This window comes from Erinaceus europaeus, chromosome 18, assembly GCF_950295315.1.
Source record: "Erinaceus europaeus chromosome 18, mEriEur2.1, whole genome shotgun sequence".
In the NCBI taxonomy this organism is placed as follows: Eukaryota; Metazoa; Chordata; class Mammalia; order Eulipotyphla; family Erinaceidae; genus Erinaceus; species Erinaceus europaeus.
In genome coordinates, this window is record NC_080179.1 from 26,034,979 (window position 1) to 26,058,572 (window position 23,594).

Below are 23,594 nucleotides of genomic sequence, written 5' to 3' on the forward strand. Positions count from 1 at the left end.
CTACCTGGTTACAATAAAAACAAAGACTACACAATTGAAAATCACCTTATTTACTATGCCAATAACTTAGCAGTGGGCATTTCAGCCACTTCAGTATGTTGCTAAACTTTACTATTATAAAATATGATGTACTAATGTATTATTAATCACAAAAATATGGTGTAATACATAGAACACAAGACTATCTAAAGAGTCCTTGTGGATTTAATTTCTAAATAGTTCACCTAAATATAATTTTTAAATAATCAAAATTAATTGATTTATGCAAAGGGGGGTTATAAAATATCTACTATTGGCCATGCAACTATTCCAAACACTTAGATGGGATTAGTTGAAACCCTTCCCCACCCAAGTAAATATTCCAGTACTAATAAAGCTTATGTTTTACTCAGGAGAGACAAAAAATTTAGTAGGAAATACATAGTGTATAATGAAGTAAGCACTTAGTGTATACATAGTGTATAATGAAGTGAGCACTTAGGAAATCAGAGAGCTGATTAAGGAGCTGGTAAGCGGTACTGTAAATTCTTTTGAGAAAGCAAACTTGTGGCCAAGGCTTGAAGAAGAGAGAGTTAAGTCATTCAGCTCTATGGAGGCATAATACTGCTGGAAGAGGGAACAATCCACATTTGCTTGGCAGGTGCATTAGTATAGCCAAAACTAATTTTGCTAGGGAGGAATAAGGCAATAAATGATTTCTGGAAGGCTACACCATTGCCCTGTCTGCATTTATAGAGTTATTGACATTTCCTTGGGTAACTCCTAGAGGTGTTTGAGCAGAGGAATAATTTGATTTGATTTCTATCCCTTGTCTCCACCCTGCCCCCCAAGTCATTCTGATAGCTGGAGTAGAAGTGAAGTATACCAGTCCTGCTAGAGGCAGGAAGACAGTTAAGAAGCTATTGCAGGTTTTCTGTGAAACACTGCCATAAATCATTGCAAGGCTCTAGGATCAGAGGAGTTATATCATAGGACATTAAATAAATGAACAAATGGACTGACTGAAGCAGCTCTGAGAAATAGCTTTGATAAATTATAAAAGTAAGAGCAAGCAGTAACACATATTTTTAACTTAAACACACACACACACACACAATTCTGAATTCTTAATCTAGTCATGACAAAGGTGATTCCTGTGCCAGAACGTTGTGCAGAAATTGTGCACTTTTTAAAAATGCAAAATTGGAGGCTTCACCCATATCTAAAGATTCTATAACTCTGCCAAGTTGTACTTAAAAAAAAATCTCCAATAAAGTGATTAAAATAATCTCCATTGGTGAAACCAGAAGGTCTACAAGAACTTTTTTACTTTCAAGATTCTGAACTTTTAAATTTAATTAACAGACCTTGTTCTTATGTTTAAGTTAAATATAGTTCTCTAGAAAGAAAATAGCTTATTTATAAGGAGCACATATTTGTGCTTAAGAATAAACAAATCTTGTAAGTTATATATTTAGAAAAATCAACTTTCCTTTATTATACTTTGTCTCATATTTTTAAAAGTGCTTCATAGACGAGCTTCAGTATCTCATTTTATAAATCTTGGTGATTTGACCACTTGAAATTTATCTCCTTGATAAGTATCTCAATTTTTTATTTCCAGCGTTTTTATTATTTTTACTACTGATTTAATATTTATTTACAAAATTATAAGACAATAGGAATATAATTCCATTCCATCCCCACCACCAGAGTTCTGTGTCCCCAATACCCTCCATTGGAAAATACAGTAATTCTCCCAAGGTCACAATTATGGGTTGACTATTATTTCTGTAAATATCTGTATATATACAGACCTTTTTTCTATGGTCCTGCTTTCTTCTCTACCTTTCTAAGTCACACCTACACCTATTAAGATTTCCAAGTGTCTTCTTCTCCTCTGTCTCCTCCTCCTCCTTCTTCTCTCTCTGGGTCCTGATGGAATTAGAGATCAGAGCTCTCTGATCATCTTCCTCTAACATTTATCCCTCTGAGAGTATGAACCAAAACTCTTTATGGGGTGCAGCAGGTGGAAGTTCTGGCTTCTATTGTCTTGTCTGCTGGACATGGACTTGGCAAGTCGAGATTTCAGTTTCTTTTTTGAGTTTAATTTTATTTTTATAATCTCACAATTTAAACTTTTGTGTTGAAGCATCAATGTATTATAAGAACATATAGCTTTAATGTATGCATGACTAGAAATCAGTACATAACTCTTTTGTCCTAACTTACATTTCCCTCCAAGCACTCTCCTTTCCCAATTCCCTTTCCCTTTCAGTAACCTCTAATTGACCCTATAGGCTAACAGTTAAGGGTCTCAAGTCTTAAAACCAAATGAGCAGTTGCAAGGATAAAATTGTTATAGACACTGAAGAACCATATTCCCACCCAGATGGAAGCTTATCTCTTCTCCATAGGGAGATGCTGCCTGCTGGCAAAGTCTCAGTGAGTGCCTTTGGCTCTGCTACAGTTCTTGCATAAATTGCCCACTGTATCCCCAGAGGTTTACGTCCCATTACATGGCAAAAAATGGTTTTGATCTGGAAAATTCTAAAGCAGGTACATCATGTTGCTCACATCAAGGTAGATAAAATCAACTTAAAGGAAATAAAATAGCATGAATGGCTGAAAATCAGAGCATAAACTAAAGAGGCTAAATTACGGATAAAAGCATTGGAGCTCAAGTAATTCCAAAATTCAAAACACACTTGGGACTAGAACATCATGAAGAATAAACAAATTGTCTGGATAAAACAACACAAAGGGGAATATAAACTATCAAATTCATCTCTAGAAAATGCATTCGGTGTTATTAGTATTACAATTACTGGCACTAAACTGTAAACAGAAATGGATTAAGGAAAATAAAATTAAAGCAGCTTTGTCCAAAGTTCCTCAGTTGTGACACCTATCCTTTTCACGGTAAAGTTTTTGTCATATTCTTGTAGCTACCACTTCCTCATTTCTGTAGTAAAGAATTTCTCCTTAATTTTCAAAATGTTGAGACGGGAATGGGTGGTACCATACCAAATACAGCCTGTACACATTACCATATGTAAGGACCCAAGTTCAAACCCCCAGACTCCACTGAAATAGGGGGAGATACTAAAGCAGTGGATCAGTGCTGGATATGTTTCTTCTCTCCTTCCTTGTTTCTCTATCTTTTTATTTTTATTTCTCTGTCTCTCACTTTCTATATAAAAAAAAAAGGCCACCAGGAGTGGTGGAGTCCTCATGCAGGCACAGAGTCCCAGCAATAGCCCTGATGGCAAAATACATAAATACATGAATAAATATATAACATAAATAAATGAAAGCTTGTTGAGATTTTTTCATTCCAAAAGTCTACTATCCATTTTGATGAGATATGCAGTATCTGCATATGCAGTACTTGTATTAGATAATCTGAAACTAAAAGTTTGGGGGTCCAGGTGGTGGCACACCTTGTTAAGCACATACATTACACAAGGTTCTAGGTTCAAGGCCCTGGTCCTCACTTGCAATGGGAAAGCTTCGTGAGTGGTAAAGGTCTACAGATGTTTCTCTGTCTCAATCCCTCTCTATATCCTCTTAGCCTTTCAATTTCTGTCTCTATCCAATAATAAATAATATTTTAAAAAAATTTTGGAACCATCTGGTCTCATCATCTTCTAAGTGGAATTCACTGAATTTAACTAATGTTGCCATCAGTAGAAGACTTATTTCATTAAACTTTAAAAAAATTTTTATTTATAAAAGGGAAATGTTAACAAGATCATAGGATAAGAGAGTACAATTCCACACAGTTCCCACCACCAAAACTCCATATCCCATTCTCTCCCCTGATAGCTTTCCTAGTCTTTAACCCCCTGAGTGCATGGACCCAGCCAGGCTCATTAAACTTTTATAGATCTTTTCTGAAGTTAAATTTAACACATATGTGGAGCATGCTGCCTAATGTCTGCTATGCCATAACCTAGGTAAAATGTCTTCTCTCTGTTTAGTTCTAGGAAGAAAGTTTTCTTTTTCAATATGTAATTTTTTTGTAATTAAACTTGCACTGCATTATAACATTATATTTTAGATATGTCATGAACAATCAACCTGTTGGGGGGCCGGATGGGTGGTGGCACAACTGGTTGAGCGCACATGGTTATAATGCTCAAAGACCCAATTTCGAGCCCCCAGTCCTCACCTGCAGGGGAAAAGCTTTGCAAGTAGTGAAGAAGTACTGCAGGTCTCTCTCTGTCTCTCTGCTGTTCTATCACCCCCACCCCCTTGATTTCTGGCTGTCTCTATCCAATAAATAAATAAAAACAATTTTTAAATAATCAACCTGTTAATGCACTACATTTAGTTAACCACTGATATTTTTTCTTCAACTAAAAGTCATGTGATTTAGTTACACATGTGATATAAAGCACTCATCTCATATTCCTGGTAACATCTCTCAGGTTATTAGTTTTTCCTTCAGAACAGACTTTATGCATTAAACTCTATGTATAATCTGCACCAAATTCATTCAGGGAACTTTTCAAAGTGTAGCTTCCTAGGCCTTGCCCTAAACCTACTTTTCCAGAATCTGCAAACATCAAGCTGAGAATTCAACATCTTTAACAAGGCACCCAAGTGATTCTTATGCTGACAGAAGTTCTGAACTACTTTTTAAAGTATTTCTCCTTTTCTTATCCCAAATGATTCAATTCCATATTGGGGTAAATCTGTAAGCCATGATCTCCTTTTAAAGGCAAGTGAGATAGGGACATTATCAAGACATAATGAAACCTGAAGTACAAAGGCTATATTAGATCATGAAACCATATGTAGAAATCACTATATCTCCATGGGTAATTGAGACTGAAAAAACTCTTCCCTACTCACCCAGGCCATAAGATATATTTTCTTGTATCTGTGAATCAGTGATTTTTATAATTATAAGGAGATGAGAAAAAAAATTCCAGGAAATCAGAACCTCCTTGTATACTTTCTCAAGATCTATTCTCCTGATCTTTTAAACTTCTTAGTCATTCCTCTGTGTTCAGTCCTCCATCCCTTCATTATCCATCATGTTCATAGAGAAAGCATCTGCAATATTTTGAAGGTAGATCAAAATTGTTTTTATGGTAACTTAAAATCATGCTCACTCTATTAAATTGGAGATAATTCAAAATCCAAGTTACCTATATGCTGTAGAGAAAAGGAGTAAGTGTAAGAGTAAAAAGGTGATATCTAATGGTTTTAGTCATAGCAAATTAAAAAGAGAAATTTGGTGATTAGAATCCACAACCAGTTCAGCTTAAGAACGTTGTATAATTACATTGAAGTAAATTTTGTTCTAATACCAACTGCTGGATGTTTAAAACTATATTTATTGTCATTTAAAATAAGGGTTTGGTTGGCTGGGGTGATAACACTAGTGGTTATCTAAAAGACTCAAGTCTAAGGATATGAGATCCTAGGTTCAATCCCCAGAACCACCATGAACCAGAGTCAAGTACTGCCTTGGGTTATTAAAAAAAAAAAAAAAAAAAAGGGACAGAGAGAGGCAGACTGGGAGTATGGACCGACCAGTCAACGCCCATGTTCAGCAGGGAAGCAATTACAGAAGCCAGACCTTCTACCTTCTACAACCCTCAATGACCCTGGGTCCATGCTCCCAGAGGGCTAGAGAATGGGAAAGCTATCAGGGGAGGGGGTGGGATATGGAGATTGGGTGGTGGGAATTGTGTGGATTTGTATCCCTCCCACCCTATGGTTTTGTTAATTAATCCTTTCTTAAATAAAAAAGAAAAAAAAAAGAAGAAGGAGAGTAGGAAGGCAGGGAGAGTAGGGAAGGAGAAAGAGAGAGAAAGGAAGAAAAGGACAGAAAGAAATGATTGGTGAAGATGGGCAGGGATATTTCTCACCTGGGAGGGGGGGTCTACATTTGCCATATGTGCAACTCAGGTTCAAACATGGAAATACTAAGGCACTGGGGAAAACTTCACTGCTCACTCTCACTCTCTCCCCTTGAAAAAGTTACTGGAGACTAAATAAATAAAATAAAACAGTGATTGGTTAAATAGGTTGAGCCAATGCTAATGGTTATAGCTGAAAGGATTCTGATATAAGATTTTTATATTCAGATCAATATTCCACCTTGGTTGATCATGCTGTTTTTGACTTCTGCTTGCCTGAAATTTACTCTTAGAAGTCACTGATGGTTTATTGGGCTTATCTTAGTCAGCCAATAAGATAGGGTTTTAGTTACAGAAGGAAAGGAAATAGAATAATGCCTCATGGCACCAGTGTCAACCACAGTACTTCACTCTGCTTCTTTGACTTCCTGGTATTTTAACAAACAAAGAAGTAAAGAAGACAAACAGAAGAAAGTAGGAAGTAGGAAGTGAAGAACAGGAAGCTACTCTGAACTTCAGCTTGCAGTTAGAAAGAGTATTTGACAGACAACCCTACCAATGTGTTCCGGAGCTCGCTTCCCTAGAGTCCCAACCTACTAGGGAAAGAGAGATGAAGGCTGGGAGTATGGATCGAACAGCCAACACCCATGTTCAGCAGGGAAGCAATTACAGAAGCCAGACCTTCAACCTTCTGCATCCCACAATCAGCTTGGGTCCATACTCCCAGAGGGTGAAAGAATAGGAAAGCTATCAGCGGAGGGGATGGGATACAGAGTTCTAGTGATGGGAATTATGTGGAGTTGTAGACCTCTTATCCTATGGTTTTGTCAATGTTTCCTTTTCATAAATGAAAAATAAATTTTTAAAAAAAGAAAGAAAGAAGATAAAGACAGGCTGGGAGTATGGATCGACCTGTCAACGCCCATGTTTGGTGGAGAAGCAATTACAGAAGCCAGACCTTCCACATTCTGCATCCCACAATGACCTTGGGTTCATACTCCCAGTGGGTTAAAGAATAGGAAAGCTATCAGGGGAGAGGACGGGATACAGAATTTTGGTGGTGGGAATTGTATGTAGTTGTACTTCTGTTATCCTATGGCTTATTCAATGTTTCCTTTTTATAAATAAAAATTTTTTAAATACCTAAAAAAAAAAGAAAGAAAGTGTATTTGAATTGAGGCTGCCACAATAAAGAAATCCTACTCTTTCCCCAGGATCTTGGCAGTGTTATTTGTTCATATTTCCTTAAGCATACCTACATGCTACTTATAAAGGTTGAATAACTTCTGCATCAGTCCTTTTTTCTTGATCTAAAGCTATACATTCACCAACATACAGAAGCTCAGACGTAGAGACAGACCACTCAACCCAAATGCTAAAGATACCAGACTAATTTCACCTGTATTCCCTTCATACACAGATCATGGAGCAAGAAACCTAATGCCGAGTCACATCAGAATTCCTCAGGAATGGGATTAAATGTCAAGGATTTGTGGCAGAGTGGCTCACTGGAATAAAATCACAGAATCTCTTCTAGGGACTGTGTAAGAACAAATGAGGTATTCCAGGAATACCTAGAAGTGGTGTGGAACTTTTCTGGAAAAAAGTGCCGTGACTAACCAAGGTACTTAAACTACTATTAAGTTTGCATTTGTGGAAAGAAAACTAAAATCTCTAAGTTAAAAAGGGAAGCTGTATCAAAATATAAAAGAAAGCTAGTGAATTATTTCCTCCTATCTTCCTAGTTTGTTCCTCAGAGAGGCAAGCAGTAGAAACACTGGCAGAGATAACCTCAGGGAGTGGAATGCTTTCATTTCTTTCTTTCTTTCTTTCTTTCTTTCTTTCTTTCTTTCTTTCTTTCTTTCTTTCTTTCTTTCTTTCTTTTTTAAGAGAGACATCCATCCTATGTATTTAGTAAATTACCAAGGATTGTATTTTATTCTGTCTATTCTGTAATTGGAGCCATAGCTTACTTGTTTACATGGAGTAATGAGATCCAAAATATGTGGTTAGTATTTGGTTGTAATCTACTTCTGCTCAGGCCAAGTTTTTGAACCAACCAAGAGGTATATTTATTTGTCTGATATATCAGCTACAACCAGCTAGCAAAGCTGTCAAAACTGTCTTGGGCAAGAGGGATGTTTATTGAGAGTAACAAGCAGTACAGAGGTTATTTGGGTCCAAGAACAGAGTGATCCATCAAGTGGTCAGGAGAAGATCTATCTCTGTGATCTACCACCCTTAATGTGTCAGCATTGCCCCAGAATTATTAGTTCCTTTCCAGTTACTAAATAGTAGAATGAATTAGTGCTCAATGCAATATGGTTTAGCGGACAAAGAATTCTGTTTCCTCCTCAGTTTCTTATATGGAAGAATCTTATTAAAGCTATTCACCTGACTAACTTTTGTTGGTCAGAATTGGACCACATGCCTATTCCTTAAGTGATGATAGGCAAGGACTTGGGAGGATATATCCAGAGTAGAATTAATATTGGGGAGCTGAACACAATTTACTTGGGTTTGCAAACATGCAGTACAAAAATTCAGGAACTAATAACACCAGTGATGCTGATTGGTCTGTTAGAATGTCGGCTTAATTGTTGTTATTACTGAGCAGTAGTCTTTCTAATAAGGACAGTCACAGGGAACTTCACCTGCTAGTAGCTAGCTATTACTTCCAAGCTAAAAGTCGTTCTGAGGACAGAAATAAGCATTTGATTTAATACTCAACTATTATTTGTGAAGGCCTGGCATTGAGTCTAGGTAGAGAAAGACAGACACAGGCACTTATTAGACAATTATAAAATCAATAAATAATATTACATGTGGCAGTCATGTGCTAGCTAATAGAGATAGTCCAGATTTCCTTTGTGTTTAATCAAGGCCCTCGATACAGAGTTTTTGTCTCTCAAGAGATTGTTTTAAGAACTATAAGAAAGTTGATTTTCTTGATGCCATACTAAGAACTAGATGCCTGATAAAGGAGGAATTTAGCCTAGACTTTTGGTATATTTTTAAATAACTCCAATGTGTTTAATTTACATGTGAACATGTATTGCTCAAGGTAGAGTTTGGGTTTGTTATTAACTTCTGTTTGTGTTGTCTTCTTCATTAAAGCGAAAGTAATATTTCTTGGATCAAACCACTTCATTCCTAAAATAACAATCTCTCAATTAGGTAGTTTATTTACCCAAATTCCATTTCAGAAAACACAAACTAAAAATATCATTTTGTAAGCTTGGGATCCATGCTATTTCCTGAAATATGTAGTTTAAATGCTCACTCCTTGACTTAATTACTTTTCTAACTTTGACAAGGGATAGAAACCTCTAACTTTGCACATATATTTTCCAACCTCTAAAAATGAATTAGTAATGGTATCCATATAAGATTAGAGTGGAGATTTAAAAGTCTAACACAAGTAAATTAAAGAATAGAATTTATAAAACACAGTAGTCATGCAACATAACTTTATATATTATTATCTTTAAAGCCACCTGGTTAGGTAGACACATCCACTAAGTGTTACTCAAAATTCTTTAGAAATGTGGAAAATAAGGATCCCAGTTCAAGCCCCCGGCTCCCCACCTGCAGCAGAGTCGCTTCACAGGCGGTGAAGCAGGTCTACAGGTGTCTATCTTTCTCTCCCCCTCTCTGTCTTCCCCTCCTCTCTCCATTTCTCTCTGTCCTATCCAACAACGACAATATCAACATAACTACCACAATAAAACGACAAGGGCAACAAAAGGGAATAAATAAATAAATAAATATTAAAAAAAAAGAAATGTGGAAAATAGCCCAAATCCTGCCTTGGAAACTATCCAGTTGTTATGTTATGTTAAATGCTCTGTGCATAGTTTTAATAACATTTTATCCTCTTGTTTACCTGTCTTATGTAAGAAGATGGTAGATAATAGTCAATCATTAACCTCAATTGAGAATTTCTTTGAAAGATGCTGAGGATAGCTGTAAAAAATATAGTTATTTGGGTGAGTCGGGCGGTAGCGCAGTGGGTTAAGCGCACGTGGCACCAAGCACAAGGACCAGTAAGGATCCCAGTTCAAGCCCCTGGCCCCCCACCTGCAGATGAGTCGCTTCACACATGGTGAAGCAGGTCTGCAGGTGTCTGTCTTTCTCTCCCCTTCTCTGTCTTCCCCTCCTCTCTCCATTTCTCTCTGTCCTATCCAACAATGATGACATCAATAACTACAACAATAAAACAACAATGGCAACAAAAGGAAATAAATAAAAATAATTTAAAAAATAGTTATTTGGTTCCTGTTGTCTTTTTGGTTATACAAATCCTATAATAAATAGTCTGTTTTGTTGATATCAACAAAGCACATCATACTTTTCTCAATAATGACCCACTCTTTTCCTGACAATTTGCCTCCTGTCAACAAGCACATGAAAATGCATCATGATTTTTTTTTTCTGATCTTTCATGCTGTATGACATAGAGCAACTTTTCAGCCTTGAAGATGACAAATTTATAGCCTGGGACATAATTTTGTTTCCATGGGAACAGACCAGAAATTATTGATTTTGTCTGTAATGTAATCATAAAAAAATCACTACAGAGAGGGGGTGGGGGAAGCTACTGGTACAACACAATTTGTTAAAATAATATTCTGAAAATAAGATGAGAACTCATAGATCACATGACTAGTGAAAAAAGATACCTTTGTCTGTGTACTATCAAAGAGTATGTCAAATGTCTGCTACACCATTTTTCTCATATCTGACTCACTGACAAATGCTAGTTTTGTACTAATTGTATGATTGGCTTTGTATAGACTAGAAAGATTGCATTACCATCATGCCATGCAGATATGTGAGTCTTGAAAACTGAGTTGAACTATACCAATCTTTTATCACACTTGTTTATATACAGCTTATATCTTTAAAATCTAATCACATAATTGTAAGATTTAAGATGAAAATAGCAGTTTAAAGAGGAAAAGTCAGTCAAGAATAGAGTATGTGAAAAATATTTTGCCTCAGAGCAGCAGCTTTTGTCAGAAGACATTGCAATGGCAATTTCAGCTATCCTGTGCCCATTTCTTTTTCTTTTAAAAGCAAGGGTTGGTGGAAAAGTCATGATGCAATTTTGTATAGAAAAACAGAAAAAAAAATGCATCATGACTTTTCACCAGCCCCTAATTGTCCACCAACATATGCCCTTTAATTAGCAGCCTGGACATCTTTCTTTTGGTATCTATGTAACTGTTCTAACTTTGTTGTCTAATATCTTTTATATGCCCTTTCCTTAAAAATTGGTAGTCATGGGAGTTCTGCCATGTTCCTTTTTCCAGCTTTCCCTTAGACACTGTGATACATATTCTAAGCGTCAATTGCAAACAGTGGCCCCTTATCAACATTTCCTCAGCCTAGATCTTTCGAGTCTCAGATGGTATTTTAATGATGCTCCCAGTTGTTTCATAGGTATCTCAAACCAAATAACTCAAAGCAGAACTTATCCTCACATCCTGCAGACAAGTTTCACTTCCATGTTGGGTTGGTGACAGCTTGTGATTTAAGCCAGAAACCTGGGAATGAGATTAGCCTCATAATCCTTTACCTTTCATATCAAGTCACATAGAAAAAAAAAAAAAATCTCACAATTTCTTTTCTCCGAATTGTGCCTTGAATCCTCTCTTCTGGTCAGTTTGCATTCTTCTTAATTTGATATTTTAGTATCCTTTGAGCACTATACTCACTCTCTAAATGCATTTTCTCATTCGAGTGTCACATTAACTCTATGAAATATGTGTTATCATTATCTCTATTAGCAGATAGGAAACCTGAAGATTATAAAGGATAAAAAAATTGTCCAAGGTCGCACTATTAGAACATAGCAGACCAGGGCTTGAATCTGGTTCTGATTGCCAAGTTCACATCCTGAAATAGCACTGTAATCAGATCCTCCAGACCTCTCCTTTAAACTTCTGGTGTCCATCTGCTTTCTTCCTGGGCAGCTGTTCTCAAAGTGTGGTTTGCAGACAACTGGGGATTCCTGAGTCTTTCAGAGGTTGGGGTGAAGGCCTGTGAGGTCTAAACTATTTCACTAATAATACCAAGATGTCATTGCCTTTTTTTTTTTAATAATGTTTTGACATTTGCACTGAGTACAAAAGGCATGGGTAAAATTGCTAATGACTTATCATGAGTCAAGGCAACAGGAAGAAAGAAAAAATCAGCCCACATAAAAACATCTTTGATAAAGCTGTAAATGTCATTAACTTAATTATATATTGATCTTAAACATGTATTTTTAATATTTTGCTTGGTGAAATGAAATGAATATATAAAATATCTCTACTGTATATTAAGTACCATGTTGTCTCAAGGAAAAGCACTTACATGATTCAGTGAGTCAAGGACTTAATAAATCTTTTTTTCCCAACGTGAAACACCATTTTACTGAAAAAACTGGCAAACTACATCTCTTCAGACTCTGGTATTTGGCAGATATTCCTTCAAAAACGAACAAAAGAAAAACCTGTCACTTCAGGAAAAGTAAATGGCAGTATTTGTTATCATTGTTAAAACAGGATCTTTCAAGTAGAAATTGGAATTTTGGAAAAGTTTTGCCTGCCACTGGAATAGAGTTTGACAGACTCCCAATACACTATAGTTTTTCTCCCAAAAGCAGTGATATTAAAATGCAACTTTTAAAGATTAAAACACAAAATTTATTAAATTCAGACATCTGTATAAAGATGGGTTTACAATTTCTAGATGATCCATGTATATGATGGTACAAAACCCATGCAAAAAAGCAAGACTGACTGAAAAAAAAAAGTCATTCATTGAAGTTTAGAGTCCACTTAAGAAATTATCACTTGCAGAATTTTTTTGTTTGTTTGTTTCTTTTGTTTTGTCTTTTGTATTTTTTAGTGGGGGGATTAATGGTTTGCAGCAAATATAAATGTTGATATATGTGCAAAATTTATCAATTTTCTGCAAGACACTCTCATGCCTAGGTCCTCTTCCACTACCGTGCACCAGAACCTGAAATCCACCCCTCACCCGAGCCATCCCCTCAAGCCCTTTATGTTCACAATTAAGTGAAATGGCCATTAAAATTTGTACTCCTTCCTTTTCACACTAACACACGAGGATTTTCTTCATTTACTTCAATCAAAACAATTTATCTCAACAGATTGAACTGAAAGGTTGATATGAGAATCTAGTTATATTCATCAAGCCAGATAAAGAGATTTATTAAATGAAAAATTCATTCTCCCACTCAATTTTTTTTTCCTCTGGGAGTACAAGTTACTTCCATTAAAAATATCTTTTATGTGTACATAATACACATGTTTATTCAGTTAGCAAATGTCTTTAATTTTCTGATTTATTTTTAATTATTTTATTTATCTCATGAGAAGCCATGAACATTGCTCTGGTATATGTGATACTGAGAACTGTGTCTTTAGGGGCTGGGTGGTGGTGCACTTGGTTGAGCACACATATGACAATGTGCAAAGACCCAAGTCTGAGTCCCTGGTCTCTATCTGCAGGGGGAAAGCTTTGCAAGTGGTGAAACAATGTTACTGTTGTCTCTCTTTCTCTCTCCCTATCTCCCCGTCCTTCTTGATTTCTGCCTTTTTCTATCCAATCAATAAATAAAGATAAAAAAAACTGTGTCTTTAGGCATATAAGTCCTATTCTGTACCCTTGAGTCATTTCATTTTATGCTAATTTTCTATTTCAGTTTTCAATATGAAGGGCAGGGGATATAGCATAATGGTTATATAAAAGACTTTCATGCCTGAGGCTTTGCGATCCCAGGTTCATTTCCCAGTACCACCATGAGCCAGAGCTGAGCTCATGCTGATAATGTTATCAATGATATTAGAAGTATAAAGGGATCTGAAGCAAAAATGTTTAAAGAAATCTGGTCTAGAATCACTCACTACTATCTACTTTTGTATTGCCATATCTTTCAGTATTCAAGTTGATTATGTCATTTACACATATGACTTAGCCTAGAATGCAGTATAAGTCCTCAAGTGAGGACTTATATCTAAATTTCTAGAATTATAAAATTTAAATTAATATTAAAATTTAAATAAATAAACATTTTAATTTAATATTTATTAAATTAAATTAATATTTAATTTTTGATATTTATTAATTTATTTTAATAAATAAAATTTAAATTTCTAGAAATTTAGATATAATTCTAATTCTAGACTTATATCTAAATTTCTAATTCAATCTAAATTTCTAATTCTCCTCTGTACTCTGATTTTTTTTTTTCTTATTTTTATTTTTTATTGCCACCAGAGTTATACCTGGGGCTTAGTGCCTGAGGAATCTACCACTCCTAATGGGCTTTTATTTTATTTTATTTTATTTTTTGCCTCCATGGGGCTTAGTGCCTGCACTATGAATCCACTGTTCCTTGAGGTCATTTTTCCCATTTTGTTGCCCTTGTTGTGCTTGTTGTAGTTATTATTGTTATTGTTGTCATAGCTGTTGTTGTTGTTGTTGTTGTTGGATAGGACAGTCAGAAATCGAAGCTAAGGGAAAGACAGAGAGGAGCAGAGAAAGACAGACACCAGCAGATCTGCCTCAAGGCCTGCGAAGGGACCCCCTGCAGGTGGGGAACTGGGGCCTACAACTGGGATCCTTAAGCTTTGCGCCACATGAACTCAACCCTTTGCGCTACTGCCCAGCCCCCTATTTTATTTTATTTTATCTTATAAGACACAGAAATGAAGGGGGGGTAGAGATGTAAAGAGAAGAAGAGACACCTGCAAGCCTTCTTGACAGCTTGTGAGGCTTCCCCCCACCAGGGATTGAACTCAGCTTCTTGAACATAGTAATGTTGCATTTCAGCTGAGTGATCCATCACCCACCCCACTCACACCCCTATCCTGAATTTTGTTCTTGACAAACTGCTTTTTGTTCCTTCCAAAATCCCTTTATTCTGTCTTATTATGAGGCATATGTATTTGCTGTCTCCCTGCACAACACGTCTCTATTGATATTTGTGCTACCAACACTCACCAATGATGATCACCAAAACTAGTTGGTCAAATTCCAACATGTCTAGAAAACCCAAGATCACTTCCTCAGGAAAACTTTCCTGAACCATACCCTTGCTCTAGCCCTGGGCAAGATGACTTTCTCCCTTTTGTGTATTTCAGTCAGTAACCAATTTTGTCTAATTGTATTCTAATTTGAATAAACAGCTTTCTCTCCTGCTGAACTGTTAGCTCCATAAGGAAGGAACCATGGACACCTAGTACAAAGCCCAGTTGATATATAGTGGTACCTTAACAAATACTCACTGAAAAAAATGATTCCAAGATCTCTTTCAAACTTAAAACTCTCTAGTCTATCCCTATAAGAGGATATTTTTGATTCATAATTATTTTATTGATTAAAAGAAGGATGCATTTACTTTACTTACATTCACACACAGAGATTTTTTATTTTAACCAAATAGATCTTGTAATCTTTTTTCTTATCCTTTTGTCCTTGCAACGGCAATTCCAGAGAAACTTGGGCATATTAAATCTGAGATATTTTAATAAATTATTATGGACATATATGCATTAATAATATATACTGCAGTCCAAGACATCAGTAAAAATCAGTTTTTAAGTATCTAATGGAAATATAAAATTATGTAAGAACTATGTATAATGAGTTCACAGTGAACAAGGAGCAGAAAGTAATTACAAAATCATTGCCAAAAAACTATGAGAGGTTTTTAAACAGCAATGCTGCAGGTAAATCAAGGAACTCTCCTCACTGTAATTTTTTAATGTCTCAGTCCGTCTAACTTTTGGGGAAGGAAAGTCCTGCTTTTCTTGCTGAGAAAATGTTGAGTCTGGAGCTGGTCTGTATTCTGAGAACTAAGAGGCAACAGGACAATACAGAATTTCTAAGAAATTTTTGACAAAAGCTAAAATTCTTTGTTCCAGTCCTTAGTAAGTAAATGAAAGTAATAAATTGAAGGAAGCAGAGGAAAAGTTGGGGAGGAGAAAGAGGTAGGAGAGAAAGATTTTATTACTGGAACAGATCAAGGAACTAGTAGTTCAGACAAACAGATACACACACACAATATATATATATATATATATATATATATGTATATTTATGGTAAATAAATCATTTTAATCTACATCATTTTTATGTCACAAGATTTAAAGTTTCTCCTTGTCTGTAAACTCAGTATAAACATACAGTAAACTACTAAGAGTTAAAAGGTCTTCTAGGGATAAACTACTATGAAGACTAGAGTAATTGTGGGGGCAGAGGTGGGCTGGGTGCTTGGGAAACTGGTAAAATGTCACAGATGACTTTGATGATTACTTTGATACTGTGTTTGTAGAGCAGTCTGAAAGATGTACTCTTCGTATTTTTGTTATTGTTTCAATTTCCTGTCTTGGTTTTAAAATGTGATTTTTGGCACAATACAAGACAAAATAACTGTTAGCTTATGTTCCAAAATTTATGTTGCTGATTTCCTGTATTTTTGACAGTTTTGTCACATTTCCAGCAGAGAGAATTTTTCCCCCTTCCTTTGGGAAATTGAGCAGGATCATTCTCCATGTCTGCCCTTTCTCCTTTCCTCTCTCAGTCACATGATAGGTGTGTGTGTGTGTGTGTGTGTGTGTGTGTGTGTGTGTGTGTGTGTGTGTACTCCTGTACTCAGTATTTCAGCCCGTTTCTGGAGCTCTAGAGTTACCTGTGGCAACAAGAAGTCAAAACTTTATTTAAAGGAGTCTGACTTGAATTGTGAGGATACTTGAAACCACAACAAAGGGTCTAACTGGATAAACTGAATATAGAGTGAAAATGAGAGAAGTCAGGTGAAAATATTACTGTTTTGACTTAAAGTGGTACCAGAAATTAAACCTATGACCTCCAAAGTTTCAGGTATGCAGGTTGGTTCTCTAACAGGCTGAGCTATCTCTACCTTAAAAATGACATTTTAAAAGTCAAGATACAGTAACAACAAAATATTACAAGTACATGAGCCATTTTATAGAATGATTTTACAGGATGATATATAATTACAATAGCAAACATTCATGTAATTGATTCATACCTTCCAATAAACTAGGAGATCAGTTCCTATATTATCATTATTTTATAGTTTAAGACTGAATGACTGAGAAGATTACATTTGTTCAAAGGCATTTGGCTTACAAGTGCAAGAGGCAGGTTTAGGAGTCTAGCTTCATGGTTCATGCTTGTAATCACTACACCAAATGCACTACTCAAGAAGAATACTAAAATTGTCTTGGAATAATTTTGAGGGGCAGTAGACACAAAAAATAAAATAAGTATATTCTCCATTGCCTTAGAAAAGTCCAATGTCACAAACTAAATGAAAGGGAATAGTTTGTATTTCTTTAGCTGGTCAGTCTTTGCCTGGAGAACCTATCATCATTAGAATTTGGCTAGCTTAGGCAAAACTGTTTTCCTGTCCTGAGATTTTAGAAATCATGAATATATCATTCTATTACTATTCATATTTCTTTATTTGGAGAAGTAAGAAAATGTGACAAAAGGAGTGGGCCCATAAATAATTTTATGCATAAACAGTATTGCCATTTTGTTGTTGTTGTTGTTCTTTTTACTAAAAGTACTGTATATTTTAAATAAAAGACTCTAAGAACAGACTTTGCATAGGCCTACAAAGTGAATTTATTAAAAATCAGGCTGAATGATATTTCCATGTCTAAATTTATAGTTCAGCAGGTTGGGCGGTATCACAGCGTGTTAAGCGCACATGGCACAAAACGCAAGGACTGGCCTAAGGATCCCAGTGAGAGCCCCTGGCTCCTCACCTGCAGGGGCAGGGAAAGAGGTTTGCTTCACAAGCAGTGAAGCAGGTCTTCAGGTGTTTATCTCTCTCTCCTCTTTTTTGTCCTCCCCTCCTCTCTCGGTTTCTCTCTGTCCTATCCAGCAACAACAGCAGCAAATCACAACAAGTGCAACAAAAATGGGAAAAGCTACCTCCAGGAGCAGTGGATTTGTAGTGCAGGCACTGAGCCCCAATTATAACCCTGGAGGCAAATATATATATATATATATATAGTTCAGCATTACAAACAGCATATGTGCTTTTTCTTAATCCTTTTCTATCATGACACCCTCATCTTATCAATATTTTCGCTATTTTTTGTAGGCAATTCTTATGCAAGAAGCTAAACATAATTAAATATACAGGATGAAAAGATGGCACAGGCACTTCTGGTACCCCCAGGACCCGAAAGCTTCCGCCTTTTTACTCGAGAATCTCTTGCTGCTATTGAAAAGCGTGCTGCAGAAGAGAAGTCCCAGAAACCCAAAAAAGAACAAGACAATGATGATGAGAACAAACCAAAGCCAAACAGTGACTTGGAAGCCGGAAAGAACCTTCCATTTATCTACGGAGACATTCCTCCAGAGATGGTGTCAGAGCCTTTGGAGGACCTGGATCCATATTATATCAGTAAAAAAGTGAGTGTTAAGTTATACTGACAATTTAATTAAGCTTTCAACTTCAAAGAGAATTTTTTCCCCTGACATCATAATTTTTATTTCCACTTACTTTAAAACACGGGACATTAAGCAGAAACATATAATACTTCTGTAAAACTTATAAAGATATGAAGTCCAGGGTCTGGAACATTGTTCACCCAGTAATGAGCATACCTTACCATGTGCAAAGTCCTGGATTCCAGCTTTAGCATTACATGGGAGCACACCTCTCATGCACCAGGGGGAAACTTCATGAAGGATATAGTGTTGTGATCCCTCTCTTTGTGCCTCTCATTCTCCCTCTCTCTCCCTCTCTTCCTTTCTCTTTACTAACTCCTCCCTTTCTCCTACCTTCACTTCCTCTCTCCCTTTCTCTCCCTCCCTCTTCCCAACCTCCCAATGAAAGAAAAAGATTAAGAAATATGGATTGGTAGAGGAAGATAACTACCATGTGTGAGACTCATACTGAAGAAAAAAAAGTCGTTTGCTCACAGTGAAAAATATGAAGAGATGAACATGTTCAACATTTATGTAGTAATTGATAGTCACAATTAAGAGCAGCATCCTCAAAGTACAATGGTTGTTAACATACTTAACATGAGGTAGACAATAAAATAAAAGCTAGGGGTTAGAGCCAAGATGGCGACTTGGAAGCAGTGGCTGGCATGAGCTCCAACAAGCAGCAGTTCGTGACTTGGGATTCTCTGGATAGGGTTCCAGATGCTAGCGTGATGCCAACCAGGCTTCCCTGGACAGAAAACACCACCAGTGTGTCCTGGAGCTCTGCTTCCCCACAGCCCTTCCCCACTAGAGAGAGAAAGACAGGCTGAGAGTATGGATCAGTCTATCAACGCCCATGTTCAGCCAGGAAGCAATTACAGAAGCCAGACCTTCAACCTTCTGCATCCCACAATGACCTTGGGTCCATACTCCCAGAGGGATAAAGAATAGGAAAGCTATCAGGGAAGGGGATGGGATATGGAGTTCTGGTGGTGAGAATTGTGTGGAGTTGTACCCCTCTTATCTTATGGTTTAGTCAATGCTTCCTTTTTATAAATTAAAAATTAAAGAATCTAATAAATAAATAAAATAAAAGCTAAAAGCTATGTAAGAGTTATAAACAGATGTGCTTATTATTTTTAAGTTTTAATGTTCCTGATGTTTTTTTCACAATAAATGTATTTTTAGTAGATGAAAGGTAATAATTTACTTAAAATTCTCCTACAGAAATATATTACATTGAAAAAAGCATTTTACTCACAGGTACATTTTGGTAGTAATTGTTTCCTACTGGGAATATAACTTTTCTTAACCGTACTTACTTTGTGACAGGCTAGAATCTGGAATACTTTTATGGATTTAAACAACACTCTTAGGGAAAAAATGTCTATATCCAAAGGAAAAAGAAAATTCTCATCTACCTATTATTCAAATCTAGAGTTACAGCTGTGCCTTCCTAACTCAAGAATAACTTAAACAATTGTCAGAATGAGCTAACTCTTTTTTTTCTCAAACCAGCTGTGCAGTTTTTTAGGGGAAATGTAAAAAAAAAAAAGGTTGACAGATTCTGTGCTATCTAATTAAGTATTATGGCATCTTAATACTACTATTTATATTTCAGTCCACATGAGTAAAATAAGTCTATCTAGGGACTAATTAATATCACTTTAAAGACTTATGGATTTAAAGAAGATATTAACACCTTCACTAATATAAGCCATTTACAAAGGAATGGCTAAAGAAATCTCATTCTTTATGCAATATAAAGACTTAACTTTTTAAGATTAGTAATGGCTAAATGAAAAGACAGTGAAACATTCAGGCATGGAACTAATCCTGTTGTTCTAAAGTCATCCTTCTCAAACTTGCATGAAAGTATAAACCACCAGACCAGGCAGTGGCATGCCTGATTCAGCACAACCATTACCATACCCAAGGCCTCTGATTCACACCACTGTTCCTCACCTGCAGGGGAAGCTTTACAAGTGGTGAAGCAATGCTGCAGCTGCCTCTCTATCTCTCTCACTTTCTATCTCTCCCTCCTTTCTCAACCAAGTAAATATATAAAATTTAAAAAAATGCAAACCACTTGGGAGTGTTTTTTTTAAAATTTAAGATTTATGTATGTATTAGAGTAAGAAGAAGAGAAGGTGGGAAGAGAGAATCAAAGTATCAAATCTGTGACATCATGCTCCATAATGCAACATTACACCAGCTGTGCCACCTCCTAGCAGCAACTTGGGGGTCTTATCAAAAGATATATTTTAATTTCATTAGTCCAGGATAGTACCAGAGATGTTGCATTTCTAACCAGTCCTTGAGTGAGATTCATGTTCTAAGTATGTGCACCAAGGCCACACTTTTTGTATAACAAGTTTTAAAGTGCTATAAAGATATATGAAAGAAAACATAAATACATGACTACTTTATTTTTCATTTCACCAGTTTCATGAGAACTAGCATTTAATACATATTCATAAACTTCTAAAAGCAATACAATCCAGTGCTTTATTATAGAATTCATTGCTAGAGATTACAGTAAAAGATTTGTTATGTGTTAGCCTATTATTACACAAAATTATAATAATGATATGTCCCACAAATAATTTTCTTTCTACCTTTTAATTTGTTTTATTATCTTCATGTATTGGATAGAGACAGCCAAAAATCAAGAGGGAAGGAGATAGATAGGGAGAAAGGAATAAAGAAGTAAAGAAGAAAGAAAGAAAGAGAGAGAGAGAAAGACACCTGCTTCACCACTTGCAAACTTTCCCCCCTGCAGGTGAGGACCAGGGGCTCGAACCCAGGTCTTTGCATATTGTAACATGTTCATTCAACCAGGTGTGCCACCACCCAGCCCTGAAAAGAATAATTTTCTATGAGAACTATCAAGGAATCAAGAGAGAGATAACCCTGTAGATCACATTCCATCTGTTGCAAGGAATTGGTCTGCAGGATAGCCACCAGATGGAAATGCCATGAACAGCACCAGAGGAAGCTCTACAAATAGTGGAATGGTGCTATGGTGTCTCTCCTACCTTTTCTCTTTCCTCTCTCTCTCCTCCTCCCTCTTTCTCTCTCTTCCTCAAATAAAAAGAATGAAAAGTTGATCTGGGATGAGTGGAATGTATGAAGTCATAGAGTTGCAAAAAGAAAAAAAAGTAATGATTTACTAGAATGTATCTGCAAAGATAGCTTCTATGGTAGATATAACATCATTGAAAATATTTCCAACATAAAATAAAAGTACTTGAGAAAAGAACTGGGAAAATTGGGAGCCAGGCCATGGCACACTCAGTTAAGTGAAGGGACCCAAGAAAGGACCCAGGTTCCAGCCCCTGTTTCCCACCTGCAGGGGGGAAGCTTCACAAGCGGTGAAGCAAGGCTGCAAGTGTCTATCTTTCTCTCTCCCTCTCCACTCTCAATCTCTCTCTATCCTGTCCAATAAAATGGAAGAAAATGGCCATCAGGAGCAGTGGATTCATAGTGCTAATATCAGCACCAAACCACAGCTATAACCCTAGAGACAAAAAAAAAAAAAAAAAAAAAGAAAGAAAGAAAGAAAGAAAGAAAGAAAGAAAGAAAACGGAAAGAAAACTGGTAAATTTTAGGGACAAGGGAGAATTACTATAAGAGGGGTACAACTCCACATAATTCCTATCACCAAAACTCCCTATCCTATCCCTTCCCCTGATAGCTTTCCTGTGGACCCAGGGTCATTACAGGGGTACAGAAAGTGGAAGGTCTGGCTTCTGTAATTGCTTCCCTGCTGAACATGGGTGGTGGCAGGTCGATCCATACTCCCAGGCTCTCTCTCTCTCTTTCCTTAGTGGGGAAGAGCTCTGGAGAAGTGGGACTTTAGGACACATTGGTGGAGTCGTTTGCCCAGGGAAGTCTGGTTGGCATCATGTTAGATTTGGAACCTGGTGGCTGAAAAAAAGAGTTAACATATAAAGCCAAACAAATTGTTGACTAATCATGAACCTAAAGGCTGGAATAGTTCAGATGATGAGTTGGGCTGTCTCCATTTTATAGTTAGTAGGCCTGTTTTAGTTATATTCCAAAGAGCCCATGAATATACTAGTTGTTTGTTGTTTTTTTTTCCTGAGACTGACATCTGATATGCAGGTGGATCTAAGTTATTATCTGGGGACATGATGTCATGGCTGGAAAAAGGACCAGAAATCTGGATCAGGGAAGAGAGTAGCTCCCAAATATGGGAAAGGTGTATAAATATTGTTGACTGTAAACCCCATTGATTTGATGTTATCTGGGGCCCATATAGATCTGAGCTCACATTCTGTTGTCATGAGTAGGAACATTCCAAGCTGCCCCAACATCAGGACCCATATTCCTCAGGTGGAACACAGAATATGTTGTCTAGCCTCCCTTCAGAGGATGGAACATTCTCTACCATTGTTGATCCAAGTTGAGGGCAAGGTCTTATTGGGGCCCACAAAGGGGTCTGTTTTGTTGTTCCTGATAGAGATGACTGATAACAATGGAAAGAGGGATTTATTTGAGGTCTAGGCCCACCATGTCTGTTTGGGAATCTCAGGACTCCCCTACTAGGGCCCCAGCTGAGGAGGTGACCTGATTGTGACTAAAGAGTCATCGTTAAAGTGTGCCAGACTCTTGCCCTTATTCAGCTTAGTAAAGAACTTTTTATTCATTACAATTTGTCTTTCCAGGTCTACTTAAAAGGAAAGGATGTTCTGGTTATGACACTGCAGTTATTTCAGACATGTGACAGTAATATATCTCATTCTAAGTAGATTGACATTCTGATTTTACATGTCAGGGATTCAAGTTTGGTTAATGTGATTCTGCCACTAAGAAACAGAATCATTCATTGTGTGCTAGGAAAGTCAGATTTTATTGCTTCCCTCCCTGAGAAGCAGACATGGATCTTTATTTATTCAGGGTAGCCATGACCCATCTTGTAGTCTGCTCTATTTTCTTTCATGAAGAATCTGTAAAGTTAAGACTCAGCTGTTACTGGAAAAAGAGATAGCCTGTAACTCTTAGGAGCTAGTAGGAAATTCTGTAATTTAAAAAATATGGTATCAAAATTGCTCATTCATTGAATGAACCAATACTAATGAAAGACATTATAAAGGTATAGAGTATTATATACTTCCTCCATAAATCAATTATGATATACCTATTTTAACCAGTTGATCAATATCTGAACATATTTTAATGGCATTTAAGTTGACCAGATAATAACTTTAAAATAGTGGT

General features: G+C 36.5%; 1 protein-coding gene across 6 annotated transcripts in view; it reads left to right on the forward strand.

The window, feature by feature from the left end:
* Positions 1-23,594, forward strand: part of SCN3A (sodium voltage-gated channel alpha subunit 3) — a 123,154-nt gene that overhangs the window by 14,891 nt on the left and 84,669 nt on the right. For all 6 annotated transcript variants that reach the window (XM_060177786.1, XM_060177785.1, XM_060177789.1 and 3 more), the window contains 2 exons: positions 7,276-7,479; positions 18,016-18,329. In XM_060177786.1, the coding sequence (XP_060033769.1) occupies positions 18,066-18,329 (264 nt within the window). In that variant the 5' untranslated portion in view covers positions 7,276-7,479; positions 18,016-18,065. The remainder of the gene's footprint in view (positions 1-7,275; positions 7,480-18,015; positions 18,330-23,594) is intronic.